Genomic DNA, 23,453 nt, shown 5'->3' with positions numbered 1-23,453 from the left:
ACCAAAAAAATTTTCCATTAAAATTCCTTCCGAAATCCGGAAGTTTGGGGATTCCCAAATAAAAACGGAATTTTTTCCTTTTTTTCCTTTGCTTTCTACACAAATCTAGAGTTTAAAAAAGTCGGGGTGAGGGAGGAAAAAACGGGAATAAAACCAAAAAAAAGAAAAAAAAAAAATCAAAAGGAATTTGGGGAAAATCCGGAGCCGAATCCTCCCGGAATTTTGGGGATTCCCACGGGATTTCCTTGGGAAAAAATGGGAATTTTGGGAACATGCAACCCCGGAACTGAGGCAATTCCGACATCTACGGGGCCACTAAAAATAAAAACAAAAAAACCCAAAAAAATTCAGGAATTGAAGGAATTTACAGCTCTGCCAAGGGTCCAAATGTACAAAATCCACAGCGTTTCCCCCCGGGAATCCCTGCTGGGAATCCTGGGAATTCTGGGAATTCCCTGCCCGGCTTCTTTGGGATACAAAAAGGGGAATTTTTGTCTTCATTTCCCGGGAATGGGGGGCAGAATTCCTGAAATTCCCGAGGGAATGCTCCGTGTGTAGTGCTTGCGGCTGTCCCAGCCCAAAAAACCCAAAAATTCCCAAACTCGCCGCAGAAATCGGGGCAGAATTTGGGGGGTTTGATGGGTGGGTTGTTGTTGATTATTTTTGTGTGATTTTTTTTTTGTGTTTTTGTTTTAATTCCCAGGGTTTTGGGAAAGGGGGGCGCTCAGGGCCGGCGGCTCCGGGGGGGCCTCGCTGGGCGGCTCCGGGCGCGAGAAATCGGTGGCGAGGATGTGGCGCTGGAGGTGCCGCAGCCACTGCTCCTGCACGGCCAGCGGGCCCTGGAACTGCGCCTCGCAGAACCTGCAAAATGAGGAAAATATGGGTTTAGAGAGAATTCCAGGGAGTTTGGGGGAAAATCTGGGGTTTTAGAGAGAATTCCTGGGATATCTGGGGGAAAAATCCAGGATTTTAGAGAGAACTCCTGGGTTTTGGGGCAAAAAACTGAGATTTTGGGCCCTGGAACTGCGCCTCGCAGAACCTGGAAAACGGGAAATAATACAGGTTTAGGGGGGATTCCGGGGATTCTGGGGAAAAATCTGGGGTTTTAGGGAGAATTTCTGGGGTTTTAGAGAGAATTTCTGGGATTTTTGGGAAAAAATCCAACATTTTTAGAGAGAATTCCGGGGATTTTGGGCCCTGGAACTGCGCCTCGCAGAACCTGCAAAATGAGGGAAAATACGGATTTTAGAGAGAATTCTGGGGATTCTGGGGAAAAATCGGGGGTTTTGGGGGAAAAATCCGGGATTTTAGGGAGAATTTCTGGGGTTTTGGGGGAAAAATCCAGGATTTTGGGCCCTGGAACTGCGCCTCGCAGAACCTGCAAAATGAGGGAAAATAAATAATGGGGTTTAGGGGGGATTCATGGGGTTTTGGGGAAAAATCTGGGGTTTTTGGGAAAAAATCCGACATTTTTAGAGAGAATTCCGGGGATTTTAGAGAGAATTCCTGGGGTTTTGGGGGAAAAAATCAGGATTTTGGGCCCTGGAACTGCGCCTCGCAGAACCTGGGAAATGAGGAAAATACGGATTTTAGAGAGGATTCCGGGGAGTTTGGGGAAAAATCTGGGGTTTTAGGGAGAATTTCTGGGGTTTTTTGGGAAAAAATCCGACATTTTTAGGGAGAATTCCTGGGGTTTTGGGGCAAAAAACTGAGATTTTGGGCCTGGAACTGCGCCTCGCAGAACCTGGGAAATAGGAAAATAAATAATGGGGTTTAGAGAGAATTTCTGGGGATTCTGGGGAGAATTCCGGGGATTTTGGGCCCTGAAACTGCGCCTCGCAGAACCTGCAAAACGGGGAAAATGCGGATTTTAGAGACGATTCCAGGGGTTTTTGGGGAAAAATCTGAGATTTTAGAGAGGATTCCTGGGGTTTTGGGGAAAAATACGGGATTTTTAGAGAGAATTCCGGGGATTTCAGGGAGAATTTCGGGGATTTTGGGCCCTGGAACTGCGCCTCGCAGAACCTGCAAAATGGGGAAATGCAGATTTTAGAGAGGATTCCAGGGGTTTTGGGGAAAAATACGGGATTTTTAGAGAGAATTCCTGGGGTTTTGGGGGGAATTCCTGGGATTTTGGGGTAAAAAATCTGAGATTTTGGGCCTGGAACTGCGCCTCGCAGAACCTGGAAAAGGGAAAAATAACGGGGTTTAGAGGGGATTACGGGGGTTTTGGGGAGAATTTCTGGGGTTTTGGGGGAAAAATCTGAGATTTTAGGGAGAATTCCTGGGGTTTTTGGGAAAAAATCCGAGATTTTTAGAGAGATTTCCTGGGATTTTGGGGGAAAAATCTGAGATTTTAGGGAGAATTCCTGGGATTTGGGGAAGAATTCCTGGGTTTGGGGCCTGGAAACTGCGCCTCGCAGAACCTGGAAAGGGGAAAATGCTGATTTTAGAGACGATTTCTGGGATTTTTGGGGGAAAAATCTGGGATTTTGGGGAAAAATCTGGGATTTTGGGCCCTGGAACTGCGCCTCGCAGAACCTGCAAAATGGGGAAATGCGGATTTTAGAGAGGATTCTGGGGATTCTGGGGAGAATTCCTGGGATTTTGGGGAAAAATCTGGGGTTTTGGGGAAAAATCTGGGATTTTTGGGGAAAAATCTGTGATTTTTGGGGAAAAATCTGGGATTTTGGGCCTGGAACTGCGCCTTGCAGAACCTGGGAAAGGGGGAAAATGCAGATTTTAGAGAGGATTCTGGGGGTTTTGGGGAAAATTCTGGGGTTTTTGGGGGAAAAAATCGGGATTTCGGGGGAAAAATCCAGGATTTTGGGCCCTGGAACTGCGCCTCGCAGAACCTGGGAAATGGGAAAATAAATAATGGGGTTTAGAGAGAATTTCTGGGGATTCTGGGGAGAATTTCTGGGGTTTTAGGGGAAAAATCCGGGATTTTGGGGGAAAAAATCTGAGATTTTGGGCCCCGGAACTGCGCCTCGCAGAACCTGCAAAATGAGGAAAATAAATAATGGGGTTTAGAGAGAATTTCTGGGGATTCTGGGGAGAATTCCGGGGATTTTGGGCCCTGGAACTGCGCCTCGCAGAACCTGCAAAATGAGGAAAATACGGGTTTAGGGGGGATTCGGGGGTTTGGGGAAAAATCCGGGATTTTAGGGAGAATTCCTGGGGTTTTGGGGCAAAAAACTGAGATTTTGGGCCTGGAACTGCGCCTCGCAGAACCTGGAAAATGGAAAAATAATGGGGTTTAGAGGGGATTCTGGGGTTTAGGGAGAATTTCTGGGGTTTTTGGGGAAAAATCCGACATTTTTAGAGAGAATTCCGGGGATTTTGGGCCCTGGAACTGTGCCTCGCAGAACCTACAAAATGGGAAATAACGGGGTTTAGAGAGAATTCCTGGGATTTCAGGGAGAATTTCGGGGATTTTGGGCCTGGAACTGCGCCTCGCAGAACCTGGAAAAGGGAAATAACACGGGTTTAGGGGGGATTCGGGGGTTTGGGGAAAAATCCGAGATTTTACAGAGGATTGCTGGGGTGTTGGGGGAAAAATCCAGATTTCAGACAGAATTCCGGGCATTTTGGGCCCTGGAACTGCGCCTCGCAGAACCTGAAAAATGGGGAAATGCAAATTTTAGAGAGGATTCCTGGGGTTTTGGAGGTAATTCCTGGGGTTTTGGGGGTAATTCCTAGGGTTTTGGGGAAAAATCTGGGATTTTAGGGAGAATTCCTGGGGTTTTGGGCCTGGAACTGCGCCTCGCAGAACCTGGAAAATGGGAAAATAACGGGGTTTAGAGAGAATTCCGGGGGTTTTTGGGGAAAAATCCGGGATTTTAGAGAGAATTCCTGGGATTTCTGGGGCAATTCCTGGGTTTTGGGCTGGAATCCATAGAGAAATTCAAGGGTTTGGGGCAGGAATTCCTGGATTTTGGGAGGAATTCCTGGATTTCAGGAGGAATTCCCAGGTTTTGGGAAGAATTCCTGGGTTTCAACAGGAATTCCCAGATTTTGGGGAGTGGGAATGGTAAAAATGGGGGAGAAATGGGGGAAAACCCAAAAAAACTGGGGGAAAAAAAAACCGCAAAAAATGAGATGAAGGAGAAGGGAAAAGGGGGAAATGCAGGAAAAGAGCCCAAACCAGGGATGGAAGAGTGGGGAAAATGTGGAAAAAAGCCCCAAAATGGCTGGAAAATCGGGAAAAGCCCCAAAAACCCAGGAAAAGAGGGGAAAACAGTGAAAAACAGGGATGGAAGAACAGGAAAAGGGTGGGAAACAGCCAAAAGCAGTGATGGAAAAATGGGGAAAATCAGTAAAAACACCCCAAAAAAGGCTGGAAAATCGGGAAAAGCCCCCAAAAACCCAGGAAAAGAGGGGAAAACAGTGAAAAACAGGGAGGGAAGAGCAGGAAAAGGGGAAATGCAGGAAAAAAGAGCCAAAAACAAGGATGGAAGAACAGAAAATGAGGGGAAAAGAGCCCAAACCAGGGATGGAAAAGTGGGAAAATGCGGGAAAAAAGCCCCAAAAAAGGCTGGAAAATCTGGGAAAAAGCCCCAAAAGAGGCTGGAAAATCGGGAAAAGCCCCCAAAAACCCAGGAGCAAACCCCAAATCCCATTTCCCCACCTGCACTTGAGGGTGCAGATGTTGCCCACGAACTTGACGAGCGAGGTCTGGGGAAGGAATTGGGGTGGGAAACACCAAAAATGGGATGGGAGAGTGGGAAAAGGGGAGAAAACTCCCCAAAATGGGATGGAGATGAGGAAAAAGGGGAAAAGAAGAAAAACCAGGGATAGGGGAAATGCAGGAAAAGGGTGGGAAACAGCCAAAAGCAGTGATGGAAAAATGGGGAAAATCAGGAAAAACACCCCAAAAGAGGCTGGAAAATCGGGAAAAGCCCCCAAAAACCCAGGAAAAGAGCCAAAAACAGGGATGGAAGAACAGGAAAAGAGGGGAAAAGAGCCAAAACCAGGGAGGGAAGAGCAGGAAAAGGGGAAATGCCGGAAATGAGGGGAAATACAGGAAAAAGGGGAAAAGAGCCAAAAACAGGGATGGAAGAGTAGGAAAGGGGGCAAAATGCAGGAAAAGGGGGAAAAGAACAAAAAACACGGATGGGGGAGCAGGAGAAGGTGGGAAAAGAGCCCAAACCAGGGATGGAAAAGTGGGGAAAATGCGGAAAAAAGCCCCAAAAAAGGCTGGAAAATCGGGAAAAGCCCCCAAAAACCCAGGAAAAGAGAGGAAAACAGTGAAAAACAGGGAGGGAAGAGCAGGAAAAGGGGAAATGCTGGGAAAAAGGGGAAAAGAGCCCAAACCAGGCATGGAAGAGTGGGGAAAATCCGGAAAAAAGCCCCAAAAAAGGCTGGAAAATCGGGAAAAGCCCTCAAACCCCAAATCCTGTTCCCCACCTGCACTTGAGGGTGTAGATGTTGCCCACGAACTTGACGAGCGAGGTCTGGGGCGGGCGCGGCACCAGGGCGGGCACCGGGCGCACGCGGGGCGGCGGCCGCGGCTCCGGGAGCTTCCGCGGGAACTCAGCGGCGCCGGGCTCGGCCTCGCGCGGCAGCGGCGGCTCCGGGGGCCGCGCCTGGCGCCGCTCAAACTCTGCAATGATGGGGGAAAATGGGGGTCAGGTCAGCCGAACTCAATCCCCATTCCCAATCCCAATCCTGTCCCCATTCCCAATCCCATTCAGGCTCCGGGGGCCGCGCCTGGCGCCGCTCAAACTCTGCAATGATGGGGGAAATGGGGGTCATTTAGCCATCCTCAGTCCCCATTCCCAATTTCCCATTCCCATTCCCATTCCCAATCCCATTCAGGCTCCGGGGGCCGCGCCTGGCGCCGCTCAAACTCTGCAATGGTGGGGAAAATGGGGGACAGTGAGCTGAACTCAGTTCCCATTCCTGTCCCCATTCCCATTCCCATTCCCATTCCCATTCCCAATTTCCCATTCCTAATCCCACTCCTGTTCCCAATCCCATTCCCATTCCCATTCCCATTCCCATTCCCAATCCCACTCAGGTTCCAGGGGCCGCGCCTGGCGCCGCTCAAACTCTGCCATGGGGGGGAAAAATGGGGGACAGTGAGCTGAACTCAGTTCCCCATCCTGTCCCCATTCCCATCCCAGTCCCAATCCTGTCCCCATTCCCGTTCCCAATCCCATTTGGGCTCTGGGGGCCGCGCCTGGCACCGCTCAAACTCTGCCATGATAGGGGGGAAATGGGGGGTCATTTAGCCATCCTCAGTCCCCATTCCCAATTTCCCATTCCCATTCCCATTCCCACCCCATAAATCCCATTTTTACTCACTGCTGAAGTTGCCCCTCTGCTCCTCCACCTTCACCACCCCTCATTCCCATTCCCATAGGGATTTTTCCAGCCCCAAACCCCATTCCCAATCCCACATTTCCCACCCCAAACCCCATTCCCAACCCCGTAAATCCCATTTCCACTCACTGCTGAAGTTGCCCCTCTGCTCCTCCACCTTCACCACTCCTCATTCCCATTCCCATTCCCCATTCCCAAACCCCATTTTTCCTATCCCAAACCCCACAATTCCCATTCCCAATCCCCCATTCCCACCCCCACAAATCCCATTTTTTCCCAATTCCCCCAGTCCCATTTTCACTCACTGCTGAAGTTGCCCCTCTGCTCCTCCTTGACCACTCCTCATTCCCATTCCCATTCCCCATTCCCAATCCCCATTCCCACCCCCACAAATCCCATTTTCACTCACTGCTGAAGTTGCCCCTCTGCTCCTCCACCTTCACCACTCCTCATTCCCATTCCCATAGGGATTTTTCCAGCCCCATTCCCCATTCCCAACCCCACATTTCCCACCCCAATCCCCCATTCCCACCCCCACAAATCCCATTTTCACTCACTGCTGAAGTTGCCCCTCTGCTCCTCCACCTTGACCACTCCTCATTCACATTCCCATTTCCCATTCCCAATCCCACATTTCCCACCCAAACCCCATTCCCAACCCCACAAATCCCATTTTTTCCCATTTCCCCCAGTCCCATCACTCACTGCTGAAGTTGCCCCTCTGCTACTCCACCCTGACAACCCCTCATTCCCATTCCCATTTCCCACTCCCAAACCCCATCTTTCCTATCCCACCCCCACATTTCCCACCCCAAACCCCACTCCCAACCCCACAAATCCCATTTTCACTCACTGCTGAAGTTGCCCCTCTGCTCCTCCACCTTGACCACCCCTCATTCCCATTTTCATTCCCCATTCCCAATCCCCCATTCCCACCCCCACAAATCCCATTTTTTCCCAATTCCCCCAATTCCATCACTCACTGCTGAAGTTGCCCCTCTGCTCCTCCACCTTCACCACCCCTCATTCCCATTCCCCATTCCCCATTCCCAATCCCCCATTCCCAACCCCACAAATCCCATTTTCACTCACTGCTGAAGTTGCCCCTCTGCTCCTCCACCTTCACCACTCCTCATTCCCATTTTCATTCCCCATTCCCAACCCCATAAATCACATTTTTCCCATTTCCCAGGGATTTTTCCAGTACCATTCCTCATTCCCAATCCCCCATTTCCCACCCATTCCCACCCCCATAAATCCCATTTTCACTCACTGCTGAAGTTGCCCCTCTGCTCCTCCACCTTGACCACTCCTCATTTACATTCCCATTCTGTATTCCCAACCGCAAACCCCACATTTCCCACCCCAAACCCCATTCCCAACCCCATAAATGACATTTTTTCCCATTCCCCAGTCCCATCACTCACTGCTGAAGTTGCCCCTCTGCTCCTTCACCTTGACTGCTTCTCATTCCCATTCCTATTTCCCATTCCCAATCCCACATTTCCCCCCCCAATCCCCCATTCCCACCCCCACAAATCCCATTTTTTCCCATTTCCCCCAATGCCATCACTCACTGCTGAAGTTGCCCCTCTGCTCCTCCACCTTGACCACTCCCAGCGGCGTCCCCAGCGCCCGCTCGGCGCCCTCGGGGCCCTTCCCGCACTCGCCCAGCGCCGCCTCGGCCGCCAGCCCGCCCTTGGGCAGGAAGGGCACGGCCAGGGCCCCGCGCGGCTCCCGCGGGTGCGCCGAGCTGCGGAACTTCTTGGAGAAGGGGCGCCCGCCCTGGATGTAGCTGCGGTAGGCGCCGGCCTTGTGCGGGCGGTGCCGGATCCACTCGCGCAGCGTCTCGATGGGCGAGCCGTTCACGCACCACTCGGTGACGCCGAACTGCCGCAGGTGCGCGCGGGCGTGGCTGGCCAGCGCCTTCCTGTTCTCAAAGTACAGCCCGCACAGCTCGCAGCACGCTTCTGCTGCTGGAAAATACAGGAAAACCAGAAAAAACGGGGTTAAAATGGGATAAAACAGGGAAAAAACGGGGAAAAAATGGCATTATTATAGTGAAAATTGGGCATGGATATCGCTAAAAGTGCCGCAGGTGTGCCCGGGCGTGGCTGGCCAGCGCCTTCCTGTTCTCAAAGTACAGCCCGCACAGCTCGCAGCACGCTTCTGCTGCTGGAAACAGGGAAAAATGGGAAAAAACAGGGAAAAAATGGCATTATTGTAGTGAAAATGGGGTATGGATATCGCTAAAAGTGCCGCAGGTGCGCGCGGGCGTGGCTGGCCAGCGCCTTCCTGTTCTCAAAGTACAGCCCGCAGAGCTCGCAGCACGCTTCTGCTGCTGGAAAATACAGGAAAACCAGAAAAAACGGGGTTAAAATGGGATAAAACAGGGAAAAAATGGGGTTATTTATATAGATATTGGGGTATGGGCAGTGCCAGAACTGCCGCAGGTGTGCCCGGGCATGGCTGGCCAGCGCCTTCCTGTTCTCACAGTACAGCCCACAGAGCTCGCAGCACGCTTCTGCTGCTGGAAAACAGGGAAAAACGAGAAAAAACAGGGAAAAAATGGGGTTATTTATATGGATATTGGGGTATGGGCAGGGCCAGAACTGCCGCAGGTGCGCGCGGGCGTGGCTGGCCAGCGCCTTCCTGTTCTCAAAGTACAGCCCGCACAGCTCGCAGCACGCTTCTGCTGCTGGAAACAGGGAAAAACAGGGTTAAAATAGCGAAAAATGGGGAAAAAATGGCATTATTGTAGTGAAAATGGGGTATGGATATCGCTAAAAGTGCCGCAGGTGTGCCCGGGCGTGGCTGGCCAGCGCCTTCCTGTTCTCACAGTACAGCCCGCAGAGCTCACAGCACGCTTCTGCTGCTGGAAAATAGGGAAAAATGGGAAAAAACAGGGAAAAAATGGCATTATTATAGTGAAAATGGGGTATGGATATCGCTAAAAGTGCCACAGGTGGCCCTGAACTGCTGCAGGTGTGCCCGGGCGTGGCTGGCCAGCGCCTTCCTGTTCTCAAAGTACAGCCCACAGAGCTCACAGCACGCTTCTGCTGCTGGAAAATAGGGAAAATGGGTTTAAAACAGGGAAAAAATGGGGAAAAAATGGCATTATTATAGTGAAAATGGGGTATGGATATCGCTAAAAGTGCCGCAGGTGCGCGCGGGCGTGGCTGGCCAGCGCCTTCCTGTTCTCAAAGTACAGCCCGCACAGCTCGCAGCACGCTTCTGCTGCTGGAAACAGGGAAAAACGGGAAAAAACAGGGAAAAAATGGGGTTATTTATATGGATATTGGGGTATGGGCAGGGCCAGAAACCGGGCGTGGCTGGCCAGCGCCTTCCTGTTCTCAAAGTACAGCCCACAGAGCTCACAGCACGCTTCTGCTGCTGGAAAATAGGGAAAAATGGGAATTAACACCAAAAAAATGGGGTGAAAATGGTGAAAATGGGGTATGGATATCGCTAAAAGTGCCGCAGGTGCGCCCGGGCGTGGCTGGCCAGCGCCTTCCTGTTCTCACAGTACAGCCCGCACAGCTCACAGCAGGCAGGACATGGAAAAATGGGAAAAAAGGGGGAAAAATGGGGAAAAAATGGGAAAAAACATGTGTTTCCCACTGATGCCAAAAACATCACAAAAACCATCCCAAAACCATCCCAAAGATCCCAAAACCATCCCTAAACTCCCTTAGCACTCACAGGCCTTGTCGTGCAGGGCCTTGGCCTTGAAGCCCATCCCAAAACCTTCCCAAAGATCCCAAAAACCCCAAAATTCCCAGTAATTCCCCATGGCACTCACAGGCCTTGTCGTGCAGGGCCTTGGCCTTGAAGCCCAGCTCGAAGCCTTTGTGCTTGGCCTCGCCGTGCCCGCCCAGCCTGTCGGCGTCGCCCAGGGGTCTCTTGGCAGCCAGGAAGGCCCCGGGGCCGCCCTTGGAGCCCAGCGGTGCCAGCGCCAGCCCCGCGCCCGCCTTGCCCAGGGCCAGCCCGGGCGGCAGCGCCTTGCCCGGCCCCGGGGGCGCCTTGGGCTCCTCCTCGCACAGCCCCGGGCCCGGCTCCAGCCCCGGCGCCAGCGGCGGCTCCTTCTTGATGAGGCAGGGCTTGGATTTCTTCCTGAGGATTTCCCGCAGCGTGTCGATGGGCGAGCCGTTCACCGACCACTCGGTGACGCCCATCTGGCGCAGGTGCGAGCGCGCGTGGCTTGAGAGCCCCTTGCGGTTCTCAAAGAACTCCCCGCAGAACTCGCAGCGGATGTCGCGCACCGGGTCCGCCCGGGAGGCTGCGGGAGAGGGGAAAATTCCAGAATCAGGGATGGATAGAACTCCCTGGATGGGGTTTTAGAGCCTCAAATATCCGGGGTGAGCTCCCCAAAATCCCCAGGATGAGCTCCCCAAAATCTCTGGGATGAGCTCCCCAAAATCCCTGGGGTGAGCTCCCCAAAATCCCCGGGGTGAGCTCCCCAAAATCCCTGGGATGAGCTCCCCAAAATCCCTGGGATGAGCTCCCCAAAATCCCCGGGATGAGCTCCCCAAAATCCCCGGGATGAGCTCCCCAAAATCCCCGGGATGAGCTCCCCAAAATCCCTGGGATGAGCTCCCCAAAATTCCCAGGATGAGCTCCCCAAAATCCCTGGGATGAGCTCCCCAAAATTCCCAGGGGAGCTCCCCAAAATCCCCAGGATGAGCTCCCCAAAATCCCTGGGGTGAGCTCCCCAAAATCCCCAGGATGAGCTCCCCAAAATCCCCGGGGTGAGCTCCCCAAAATCCCCAGGATGAGCTCCCCAAAATCTCCGGGATGAGCTCCCCAAAATCCCCGGGATGAGCTCCCCAAAATCCCCGGGGTGAGCTCCCCAAAATCCCCGGGATGAGCTCCCCAAAATCCCTGGGGTGAGCTCCCCAAAATCCCTGGGGTGAGCTCCCCAAAATCCCCAGGATGAGCTCCCCAAAATCCCTGGGATGAGCTCCCCAAAATCCCCAGGATGAGCTCCCCAAAATCCCCGGGGTGAGCTCCCCAAAATCCCCGGGATGAGCTCCCCAAAATCCCCAGGATGAGCTCCCCAAAAGCCCCAGGATGAGCTCCCCAAAATCACCGGGGTGAGCTCCCCAAAATCCCCAGGATGAGCTCCCCAAAATCCCCGGGATGAGCTCCCCAAAATCCCCGGGATGAGCTCCCCAAAATCTCCGGGATGAGCTCCCCAAAATCCCTGGGATGAGCTCCCCAAAATCCCTGGGATGAGCTCCCCAAATTCCCAGGATGAGCTCCCCAAAATCCCCGGGGTGAGCTCCCCAAAATCCCCAGGGTGAGCTCCCCAAAATCCCTGGGATGAGCTCCCCAAATTCCCAGGATGAGCTCCCCAAAATCCCTGGGGTGAGCTCCCCAAAATCCCCGGGGTGAGCTCCCAAAAATCTCTGGCAGGAGCTCCCCAAAATCCCCGGGAGGAGCTCCCCAAAATCCCTGGGATGAGCTCCCCAAAATCCCTGGGATGAGCTCTCCAAAATCCCCGGGATGAGCTCCCCAAAATCCCCGGGATGAGCTCCCCGAAATCCCTGGGATGAGCTCCCCAAAATCCCCGGGGTGAGCTCTCCAAAAATCCCCAGGGTGAGCTCCCCAAAATCCCCGGGATGAGCTCCCCAAAATCCCCGGGGTGAGCTCCCCAAAAATCCCCGGGGTGAGCTCCCCAAAATCCCTGGGATGAGCTCCCCAAAATCCCCGGGATGAGCTCCCCAAAATCCCCGGGATGAGCTCCCCAAAATCCCCGGGGTGAACGCCCCAAAATCCCCGGGGTGAGCTTCCCAAAAATCCCCGGGATGAGCTCCCCAAAATCCCCGGGGTGAGCTCCCCAAAAATCCCCGGGATGAGCTCCCCAAAAATTCCTGGGATGAGCTCCCCAAAATCCCCGGGATGAGCTCCCCAAAAATCCCCGGGGTGAACGCCCCAAAAATCCCCGGGGTGAGCTCCCCAAAATCCCCGGGGTGAGCTCCCCAAAATCCCTGGGATGAGCTCCCCAAAATCCCTGGGGTGAGCTCCCCAAAATCCCCAGGATGAGCTCCCCAAAATCCCTGGGATGAGCTCCCCAAAATCCCTGGGGTGAGCTCCCCAAAATCCCCGGGGTGAGCTCCCCAAAATCCCCGGGTGAACGCCCCAAAATCCCCGGGGTGAGCTCCCCAAAATCCCCGGGATGAGCTCCCCAAAATCCCTGGGATGAGCTCCCCAAAATCTCCGGGGTGAGCTCCCCAAAAATCCCCAGGATGAGCTCCCCAAAATCTCCGGGATGAGCTCCCCAAAATCCCTGGGATGAGCTCCCCAAAATCCCTGAGGTGAGCTCCCCAAAATCCCGGGGTGAGCTCCCCAAAATCCCTGGGATGAGCTCCCCAAAATCTCTTGCAGGAGCTCCCCAAAAGCCCCAGGATGAGCTCCCCAAAATCTCCGGGATGAGCTCCCCAAAATCCCCGGGATGAGCTCCCCAAAATTCCCGGGATGAGCTCCCCAAAATCCCCGGGATGAGCTCCCCAAAATCCCTGGGATGAGCTCCCCAAAATCCCCGGGATGAGCTCCCCAAAATCCCTGGGATGAGCTCCCCAAAATCCCCGGGAGGAGCCCCAAGAACTCGCAGCGGATGTCGCGCACCGGGTCCGCCCTGGAGGCTGCGGGAGGGGGAAATTTGGGATTAGGGATGGAACCCCCTGGGATGGGATTTTAGAGCCTTAAATCCTCAGGGATGATCCCTGAACCCCCAAATTCCTGGGACAAACCCCAGACCCACTCACAGAGGTTGAGCGGCGCCATCTCCTCATGGGCCTGGGATGGATCCCAGCTCCACAAATTCCTGGGATAAACCCCTAAATCCCCCAGTTAAACCCCAGACCCACTCACAGAGGTTGAGCAGCACCATCTCATGGGCCTGGGATGGATCCAGGGGCTCCTGGGATGGATCCCAGCTCCCCAAATCCCTGGGATAAATCCCCAAATCCCCAGGACAAACCCCAAAACCACTCACAGAGGTTGAGCGGCGCCATCTCCTCATGGGTCTGGGATGGATCCCAGCTCCCCAAACCCCCCAAATCCCCGGTTAAACCCCAGAGCCACTCACAGAGGTTGAGCGGCGCCATCTCCTCGTGCGCTGCCCAGGCCGGGTCCGGCGGCGCCGGCGCCTCCCCGGGATGGATCCCGGCTCCTCCTCCTCCTCCTCCTCCTCCTCCAGCCATCAGCTCCCGCTTGATCTCCACCCTGAGCTGGTCCTGCTTCAGTTTCTTCTGCAGCGAGGGCGCCGAGAGCCCCGGGAACATTTTCCTGGCCGTGGGCGGCGGCGGCGGCGGCGGTGAGGAGGCGGCGCCGGGGGCCGGGCCCGGGGGGCTCAGCGGCGCCGGCACCTTCTTGCCCAGCCCCGGGGGCAGGTGCAGCTCGGGGCCGGCCCGGGGCGGCTCCAGCGGGGCCAGCCCGCCCAGCAGGCTCTTGGCCAAGGCCTTGGGGTGGCCGGGCCGGCGGCGGGTGAGGATTTCCCGCAGCGTGTCGATGGGCGAGCCGTTCACGTACCACTCGGTGACGCCCATCTGGCGCAGGTGCGAGCGCGCGTGGCTCGAGAGCCCCTTGCGGTTCTCAAAGAACTCCCCGCAGAACTCGCAGCGGATGTCGCGGCACGGCTCCGAGCCCGAGGCTGGGAACGGGGGGAAAATGGGAGAGAAATGGTTAAAAAATGCTGGTAAAAAAAACGGAGAGAAATGGTTAAAAAATGCTGGTAGGGGTTTGGGGGTTCCCAAGGAATTCCCCACAGAACTGTCATGGCACAGCTCCGAGCCCGAGGCTGGAAATGGGGGGAAAATGGGAGAGAAATGGTTAAAAAATGCTGGTGGGGGTTTGGGGGTTCACAAGGAATTCCCTGCAGAATTTGTAGTGGGTGTTGTGGCACGGCTCCGAGCCCGAGGCTGGAAATGGGGGAAAAAGGGGTTAAAAAATGCTGGTGGGGATTTGGGGGTTCCCAAGGAATTCCCCACAGAACTGTCATGGCACAGCTCCGAGCCCGAGGCTGGGAATGGGGGAAAATGGGAGAGAAGGGGTTAAAAAATGCTGGTAGGGGTTTGGGGATTCCCAAGGAATTCCCTGCAGAATTTGTAGTGGGTGTTGTGGCACGGCTCTGAGCCCGAGGCTGGAAATGGGGGGAAATGGGAGAGAAGGGGTTAAAAGGTGCTGGTGGGGGTTTGGGATCGTGGCACGGCTCCGAGCCCGAGGCTGGGAATGGCACAGAAGGGGTTAAAAGGTGCTGGTGGGGGTTTGGGGCTGTGGGGATTCCCAGGAAAGGGATTTGGGGGTTCCCGAGGAACTCCCCCCGGAACTCATCATGGTACGGCTCCGAGCCCGAGGCTGGAAAGGGGTGGAAATGGGAGGGAAGGGGTTAAAAGGTGCTGGTGGAGGGGGTGATCCCAAAACTTGGGAATTTGGGGCTGTGGGATGATCTTGGCAGCGGTGCCGGCACCGCACTGAACCCCAGGGAACCCCAATAAACCCCACCGAACCCCAATAAACCCCACCAAACCCCAATAAACCCCACTGACCCCCAATAAACCCCACCGAACCCCAATAAACCCCACTGACCCCCAATAAACCCCACTGAACCCCAATAAACCCCACTGAACCCAAATAAACCCCACCAAACCCCAATAAACCACACTGCACCCCAATAAACCCCACTGACCCCAATAAACCACACTGACCCCCAATAAGCCCCACCGAACCCAAATAAACCCCACTGACCCCAATAAAAACCCCACTGAACCCCAATAAACCACACCGAACCCAAATAAACCCCATCAAACCCCAATAAACCCCACTGAACCCCAATAAAACCCCAATGAACCCCAATAAACCCCACCGAACCCCAATAAACCCCAGTGAACCCCAATAAACCCCACCGAACCCCAATAAACCCCACTGAACCCCAATAAACCCCACTGAACCCCATTAAACCCCAATAAAACCCTACTAAACCCCACTAAACCCCAATAAAATCCAACCAAGTCCCCATTAAACCCCATTACACCCCATAACACCTCATGGCACTGACTTGGCCTCGGCGGGCAGCGGGCTCAGCGCCAGCTTCGCCCCCTTCTCCTCTGTGCCCATTACACCCCAATAAACCCCATTACACCCCAATAAACCCCAATAAACCCCAATAAAACCCCAATAAAACCCCAATAAATCCCCATTAAAGCTCTGATCACTCACTGAGGTTGAGGGGCCCGTCGTCGTCGGGCGCCCACTTGCCGTCGGCGGGCAGCGGGCTCAGCGCCAGCTTCGCCCCCTTCTCCTCGGTGCCGCCCTTGGGCGAGCCCGGCAGCGGCGCCGGGAGCTTGCGGAGCGCGGGCGAGCCCGGCCGGCCCAGGGCTTTGGCGAAGCCCGGCGGGGATTTGATGGCCTTGTTGAGGGAGCCCTCGGGCTTGGGCAGCAGCAGCAGCGGCGGCCGCGGCGCCCCCGGCTCCTTGGGGGAACCGCCCAGCGCCGACTTCTTGGCCAGCGCGGGGCCCTCGGCCTTGGGCTTGTGGCGCACGAGCTCGTAGAGGAGATCGATGGGCGCGCCCGAGCTCTCGGACTCGGCCACGCCCAGCTGGCGCAGGTGCGAGCGCGCGTGGCTCGAGAGCCCCTTGCGCGTCTCGAAGCAGGCGCCGCACACCTCGCACGTCGTCAGGCTGGAGGCTGCAAAACACGGGGGAAAATGGGAAATCAGGGGTTAAAAATCACTTGGGATCAGGTCCCGCACACCTCGCACGTCGTCAGGCTGGAGGCTGCAAAAATGGGGAAAATGAGAAATTAAAAATCCCTTTGGGATCAGTTCCTCAGTTTCCCCCATAGAGCAGGCGCCGCACACCTCGCACGTCGTCAGGCTGGAGGCTGCAAAATATGGGGAAAAAATAGGTGAAAAAATGGGGAAAATGAGAAAATCAGAAATTAAAAATCCCTTTGGGATCAGGTCCCGCACACCTCGCACGTCGTCAGGCTGGAGGCTGCAAAATATGGGGAAAAAGGGAAATTAGGGGTTAAAAATCACTTGGGATCAGGTCCCGCACAGCTTGCATGTGGTCAGGCTGGAGGCTGCAAAATACGGGGAAAAAAATAGGTGAAAAAAATGGGGAAAATGGGAAAATCAGAAATTAAAAATCCCTTTGGGATCAGTTCCTCAGTTTCCCCCATAGAGCAGGCGCCGCACACCTCGCACGTCGTCAGGCTGGAGGCTGAAAAACATGGAGAAAAAATAGGTGAAAAAATGGGGAAAATGGGAAAATCAGGAATGAAAAATTCCTCAGGATCAGGTCCCATCCAGCCCTGACTATGGGATCAGAGCAGGCGCTGCACACCTCGCACGTGGTCAGGCTGGAGGCTGCAAAAAATGGGGGAAAATGGGAAATTAGGGGTTAAAAATCCCTTTGGGATCAGGTCCCACACACCTCGCACGTCGTCAGGCTGGAGGCTGCAAAAATGGAGAAAAAATAGGTGAAAAAAATGGGGAAAATGGGAAAAATCAGAAATTAAAAATCCCTTTGGGATCAGGTCCCACACACCTCGCACATGGTCAGGCTGGAGGCTGCAAAATACAGGAAATCAGGGGTTAAAAATCCCTTTGGGATCAGGCGCCGCACACCTCGCACGTCGTCAGGCTGGAGGCTGCAAAATATGGGAAATGAGGGGTTAAAAATCCCTTTGGGATCAGGTCCCATCCAGCCCTGACTATGGGATCAGAGCAGGCGCCGCACACCTCGCACGTGGTCAGGCTGGAGGCTGCAAAAAACGGGGGAAAATGAGAAAATCAGAAAATAAAAAATCCCTTTGGGATCAGGTCTCCCACACACCTCGCACGTCGTCAGGCTGGAGGCTGCAAAATATGGGAAATGAGGGGTTTAAAAATCCCTTTGGGATCAGTTCCCATTCAGCCCTGACTATGGGATCAGAGCAGGCACCGCACACCTTGCACGTGGTCAGGCTGGAGGCTGCAAAAAACAGGGGAAAAGGGAAATTAAGGGTTAAAAATCCCTTGGGATCAGTTCCTCAGTTTCCCCCATAGAGCAGGTGCCGCACTGCTCGCACAGGGTCAGGCTGGAGGCTGGAAAATATGGGGGAAAATGGGAAATGAGGGGTTAAAAATCATTTGGGATCAGGTCCCGCACACCTCGCACGTCGTCAGGCTGGAGGCTGAAAAAATGGAGAAAAAATAGGTGAAAAAATGGGGAAAATGGGAAAATCAGAAATTAAAAATCCCTTTGGGATCAGGTCCCACACACCTCGCACGTCGTCAGGCTGGAGGCTGCAAAAAATGGGAAATTAGGGGTTAAAAATCCCTTTGGGATCAGGTCCCACACACCTCGCACGTGGTCAGGCTGGAGGCTGCAAAATATGGGGGAAAATGGGGAAAATGGGAAAATCAGGAATTAAAAATCCCTTGGGATCAGGTCCTCAGTTTCCCCCATAGAGCAGGCACCGCACACCTCGCACGTGGTCAGGCTGGAGGCTGCAAAAAACGGGAAATGAGGGGTTAAAAATCATTTGGGATCAGTCCCTCAGTTTCCCCCATAGAGCAGGCGCCGCACAGCTCGCACGTCGTCAGGCTGGAGGCTGCAAAAACAGGAAATCAGGGGTTAAAAATCATTTGGGATCAGTTCCTGAATTCCCCCCCACAATCCTGGTATTGGGATTGGAGCAGGCGCCGCACACCTCGCACGTGGTCAGGCTGGAGGCTGCAAAAAACGGGGGAAAATCAGAAATTAAAAATCCCTTTGGGATCAGGTCCCACACACGTGGTTGGGCTGGAGGTTGGAAAAAATGGGGGAAAAATGGGAAATGAGGGGTTAAAAAATCACTTGGGGTCAGGTCCCACACACCTCGCACGTCGTCAGGCTGGAGGCTGCAAAACACGGAGGAAAATGGGAAAAATCAGAAAATTAAAAATCCCTTTGGAATCAGTTCCTGAATTCCCCCCACAATCCTGGTTATGGGATTGGAGCAGGTGCTGCAAACCTTGCTGGTGGTCAGGCTGGAGGCTGCAAAAATGGGGGAAAATGGGAAAATCAGGAATTAAAAATCATTTGGGGATCAGGTCCCACACACCTCGCACGTGGTCAGGCTGGAGGCTGGAAAAAATGGGGGAAAAAGGAAATTAGGGGTTAAAAATCACTTGGGATCAGGTCCCACCGGAAAATCCAGGGAAAACTTGGGGGAAATCCGGGGAAAACTTGGAAAATCCAGGAAAAACTGGGGAAAATCAGGGAAAACTCGGGAAAATCCGGGAAAATCAGGGAACAACTTGGGGGAAAACCGGGGAAGATCCTGGAAAATTTGGGGAAATCAGGGCAACTCAGGGAAAATCAGGAAAAAACCTGGAAAAACCCAGGAAAAACATGGGAAAAAAAATCAGGGGAAACCATGGGAAAATTCGGTGAAAACTTGGGGAAAATCCAGGAAAAACATGGAAAATTCAGGGAAAATCGGGGAAAATCTGGGAAAATTCGGGAAAACTCGGGGGAAATTAGGGAAAATCCTGGAAAAACTGGGGAAAATCAGGGAAAATTCAGGAAAAAACCTGGAAAAACCCAGGAAAAACATGGGAGAAAAAAAAAAAAAAGAAAAACAGGGGAAAACATGGGAAAATTCAGTGAAAACTCATGGAAAATCCGGGAAAAACATGGAAAATTCAGGGAAAATTGGGGGAAAAAACATGGAAAATTTGGGGAAAACTCGGGAAAAAACCTGGAAAAACCCAGGAAAAACATGGGAAAAAAAACAAAAAACAAACACGGGAAAACTTAGGGAAAATCCGGAAAAAACATGGAAAATTCAGGGAAAACTGGGGAAAATCAGGGAAAATTCAGGAAAACTCAGGGAAAATCAGGGAAAATTCAGGGAAAACTCGGGGGAAATCCAGGAAAATCATGGGAAAACTCGGGGAAAATCAGGGAAAATTTGGGAAAATTCGGGAAAACTCGGGGGAAATCAGGGAAAATCCTGGAAAAACCGGGGAAAACCAGGGAAAATTCAGGGAAACTTGGGGAAAATCCGGGAAAAACATGGAAAATTCAGGGAAAACTGGGGAAAAATGGGGGAAAACTGGGGGAAAATTAGGGAAAATTCAGGGAAAACCAGGGAAAATCAGGGAAAATTTGGGAAACACTCGGGGGAAAATCAGGGAAAATCCTGGAAAAAACCGGGGAAAACCAGGAAAAAAAACCTGGAAAAAACCCAGGAAAAAAACATGGGGAAAAAAAAAAAAAAAAACAGGGGAAAACTTAGGGAAAAATCTGGGAAGAACATGGAAAATTCAGGGAAAATTGGGGGAAAATCAGGGAAAATTCAGAAAAACTCAGAAAAAACTCAGGAAAATCCGGGAAAACAGGGGAAAATCTGGGGAAAATCAGGGCAAATCCTGGAAAAATCAGGGAAAACTTGGGGAAAAATCAGGGAAAAATTTGGGGAAATCTGGGAAAAATCCTGGAAAAAACCGGGGAAAATCAGGGAAAATTCGGGAAAACTCGGGGGAAACTAGGGAAAATCCTGTAAAAACACAGGAAAATCAGGGAAAAAAACCTGGAAAAACCCAGGAAAAACATGGAAAAAAAAAAAAAAAAAAAAAGCAGGGGAAAACATGGGAAAATTCGGGGAAAACTTGGGGAAAATCCGGGAAAAAATGGAAAATTCAGGGAAAAATTGGGGAAAATTGGGGGAAAAAACCGGGAAAAATTCAGGGAAAACTCGGAGAAAAATCCAGGAAAATCTGGGAAAACAGGGGAAAATCTGGGGAAAATCAGGGAAAATCAGGGAAAATTCAGGGAAAATCAGGGAAAATTTGGGAAAAACCAGGGAAAATGGGTGCAAACCCAGGGGAGAGGCGGTTGCAGCGCTGACCTTTGGTGTCCTGGCCGTCCTTGCTGCCCGGGGGCTCCGGGCTCAGCTTGGGCCCCAGGCGGGGCGGGGGCGGCTCCAGCGCCGAGCTCGGGCCCTTCTTGGCCAGCGGGGGCGGCGACGGCGGCGGCACCTCCAGGGCCACCAGCGCGTCCTGCTCGGGAGCCACCACTGCGGAATGGGGAGCGGTCAGCCGGGGCGGGGGGGGGGGAATGAGGGGGGATGGGGGGGAATGAGGGGGTTTGGGGGGGTCCTGAGGGGGTTTGGGGGATTGGGGGTCCAGGGGGTTTGGGGGGTCCTGAGGGAGCTGGGGGGTCCTGAGGGGGACTAGGGGGATTTGGGGGGTCTGAGGGGAATGGGGGGAATGAGGGGGTTTGAGGGGGTCCTGAGGGGATTTGGGGGGGTTTGGGGGAGTCCTGAGGGGTTTGGGGGTCCTGAGGGAGCTGGGGGGATTTGGGGGGTCCTGAGGGGTTTGGGGGGTCCTGAGGGATTTGGGGATTTGGGGGTCCTGAGGGGCTTTGGGGGGATTGGGGGGTTCAGAGGGATTTGGGGGGTCCTGAGGGGGGCTGGGGGGATTTGGGGGGATTTGGGGGGGCTTGGGGGATTTGGGGGGTCCTGAGGGGGTTTGGGGGGGTCCAGAGGGGGTTTGGGGGGTCCTGAGAGGATTTGGGGGGTCCTGAGGGGGTTTGGGGGTCCTGAGGGGGTTTGGGGGGTCCTGAGGGGTTTAGGGGGGGGATGAGGGGTTTGGGGGGATTTGGAGGGGTCCTGAGGGGGCTGGGGGATTTGGGGGGATTTGGGGGGGTCCTGAGGGGGTTTGGGGGGTCCTGAGGGGATTTGGGGGGTCCTGAGGGGATTTGGGGGGGTCCTGAGGGGGTTTGGGGGGGCTCCTGAGGGGATTTAGGGGGGGGTCTGAGGGGATTTGGGGGGGATTTGGGGGGTCCTGAGGGGGTTTGGGGGGATTTGGGGGGTCCTGAGGGGATCGGGGGGGGATGAGGGGGTTTGGGGGATTTGGGGGGGTCCAAGGGGATTTGGGGGGTCCTGAGGGGATCTGGGGGGTTCCTGATGGGGCTGGGGGGATTTGGGGGCTCCTGAGGGGATCTGGGGGGGTTCAGAGGGGTTTGAGGGGTCTGAGGATTAGGGGGGGATGAGGGGTTTGGGGGGATTTGGGGGGTCCTGAGGGGATTTGGAGGGGTCCAGAGGGGATCTGGGGGTCCTAGAGGGATTTAGGGGGGGATGAGGGGGTTTAGGGGGATTTGGGGGGTCAGAGGGGGCTTGGGGGGGTTTGGGGGGTCCACAGGTGGTTTGGGGGGAATTCAGAGGGGATTGGGGGTCCTGAGGGGGGGGGGGATTTGGGGGCTTCCTGAGGGGATTTGGGGGGCTCTTGAGGGGTTAGGGGGGGATGAGGGGGTTTGGGGGATTTGGAGGGTCCTGAGGGGATTTGGGGTGTTAAAGGGGGGATTTGGGGAAATTTGGGGGGGTTCAGAGGGGATTTGGGGGGTTAGAGGGGGTTTGGGGGGTCCTGAGGGGATCTGGGGCGGTCCTGAGGGGATTGGGGGTCCTGAGGGGGTTTGGGGGGTCCTGAGGGGGTTTGGGGTGTTAAAGGGGGATTTGGGGTGTTCCAGAGGAGATTTATGGATGTCCAGAGGGGGTTTGGGGGGTCCTGAGGGGGTTTGGGGGGGTCCTGAGGGGATTTGGGGTTAAGGGGGATTTGGGGAAATTTGGGGGGTTCAAGGGGATTTGGGGCGGTCCTGAGGGGATTTAGGGGGGATGAGGGGTTTGGGGGGTTTTGGGGGGTCCTGAGGGGTTTGGGGGGATTTGGAGGGGTTTCCTGAGGGGTGCTGGGAGATTTGGGGGGAGGATTGGGGGGGTCCAGAGGGGTTTGGGGGGATTTGAGGGGGTCCTGAGGGGGTTTGGAGGGTCTAGAGGATCAGGGGGGGATGGGGGGTTTGGGGGGATTTGGGGGGGTCCTGAGGGGATTTGGGGGGATTTGGGGAGTCTGAGGGGATTTGCGGGATCCAGGGGATTTAGGGGGTTCAGAGGGATTTGAGGGGTCCTGAGGGGGTTTGGGGGGGTCCTGAGGGATTTGGGGGGGATGAGGGGGTTTGGGGGGATTTGGAGGGTTCCTGAGGGGGTTTGGGGGGGTCAAGAGGGGGTTTGAGGGGGTCCTGAGGGGATTTAGGGAGGGGTCCTGAGGGGTTTGGGGGGTCCTGAGGGGATTTGGGGGGTCCAGAGGGGTTTGGGGGGATCCTGAAGGGATTTGGGGGGTCCAAAGGGAATTATGGGGGGTCCAGGTGGGATTTGGGGGATCCTGAGGGGGATTTAGGGGGTCCTGAGAGGGTTTGGGGGGTTCAGTGAGATTAGAGGGTCCAGGTGGATTTGGGGGGTCCTGAGGGGTTTGGAGGTGTCCAAAGGGAATTATGGAGGGGTCCAGGTGGGATTTGGGGTGTTCTAGAGGGATTTGAGGGGGATTCAGAGGGGTTTGAGGGGTCCTGAGGGGATTTGGGGGCTCCGAGGGGATTTGGGGGGTTCCACAGGGGTTTGGGGGGTTCAGGTGAGATTTGGGGGTCCTGAGGGGATTGAGGAGGTCCTGAGGGGATTTGGGGGGGGTCCAGAGGGGGTTTGAGGGGGTCCTGAGAGGGTTTGGGAAATTTGGGGGGTCCTGAGGGGATTTGGGGGGGGGTTCAGGTGGGATTTGTGGTGTTCCAGAGGAGATTTTGGGGTCCAGAGGGGTTGGGGGGTCCAGGGGGTTGGGGGGGGTCCTGGGGGGATTTGGGGTGTTCCAGGTGGGATTTCAGGAGGTAAGGGGGGAATTTGAGGGGGTCCTGAGAGGTTTGGGGGGTCCCAGAGGGGGTTTGGGGACAGGGCCAGGTCCCCAAAGGTGACAGGACAAGACAGGGACACTGGCAGGGCACAGGGACGGTGCCAGGTCCCTGCAGGGAGGGGACAGGGACAGTGACGGTGCCACCAGGAGAGGTGACAGCTCCTAAAGGGACAGGACAGGACAGGGACAGGGACAGTGACAGTGCCACCAGGAGAGGTGACAGCTCCTAAAGGGGACAGCACAGGGGAGGGGACACTGACAGGTCCCTGAGGGGACAGGGACAGTGACAGTGCCACCAGGAGAGGTGACAGCTCCTAAGGGGACAGCACAGGGGAGGGGACACTGACAGGTCCCTGAGGGGACAGGAGGTGACAGGTCCTAAAGGGGAGGGGACACAGAAGGTGACATCAGGAAGGGGACAGGGGTG

General features: G+C 54.6%; 1 protein-coding gene across 1 annotated transcript; it reads right to left on the bottom strand.

Moving 5' to 3' along the window:
- Window positions 1-671: 671 nt before the first annotated feature.
- Window positions 672-20,543, bottom strand: LOC135441848 (protein Wiz-like; the record flags this gene model as incomplete). Its single annotated transcript, XM_064701405.1, is given in 8 exon segments — window positions 672-861; window positions 5,410-5,605; window positions 7,905-8,303; window positions 10,130-10,606; window positions 13,418-13,981; window positions 15,547-16,014; window positions 20,209-20,479; window positions 20,481-20,543. Coding segments are annotated over 8 exon segments (2,607 nt in total), but the record flags the coding sequence as incomplete, so codon positions are not given.
- Window positions 20,544-23,453: the final 2,910 nt, after the last annotated feature.

The sequence above is a fragment of the Zonotrichia leucophrys genome, unplaced genomic scaffold, assembly GCF_028769735.1.
Source record: "Zonotrichia leucophrys gambelii isolate GWCS_2022_RI unplaced genomic scaffold, RI_Zleu_2.0 Scaffold_585_31455, whole genome shotgun sequence".
In the NCBI taxonomy this organism is placed as follows: Eukaryota; Metazoa; Chordata; class Aves; order Passeriformes; family Passerellidae; genus Zonotrichia; species Zonotrichia leucophrys.
The sequence above is the reverse complement of the archived record's forward strand: the minus strand, read 5'-3'. Positions and strand labels throughout refer to the sequence as shown.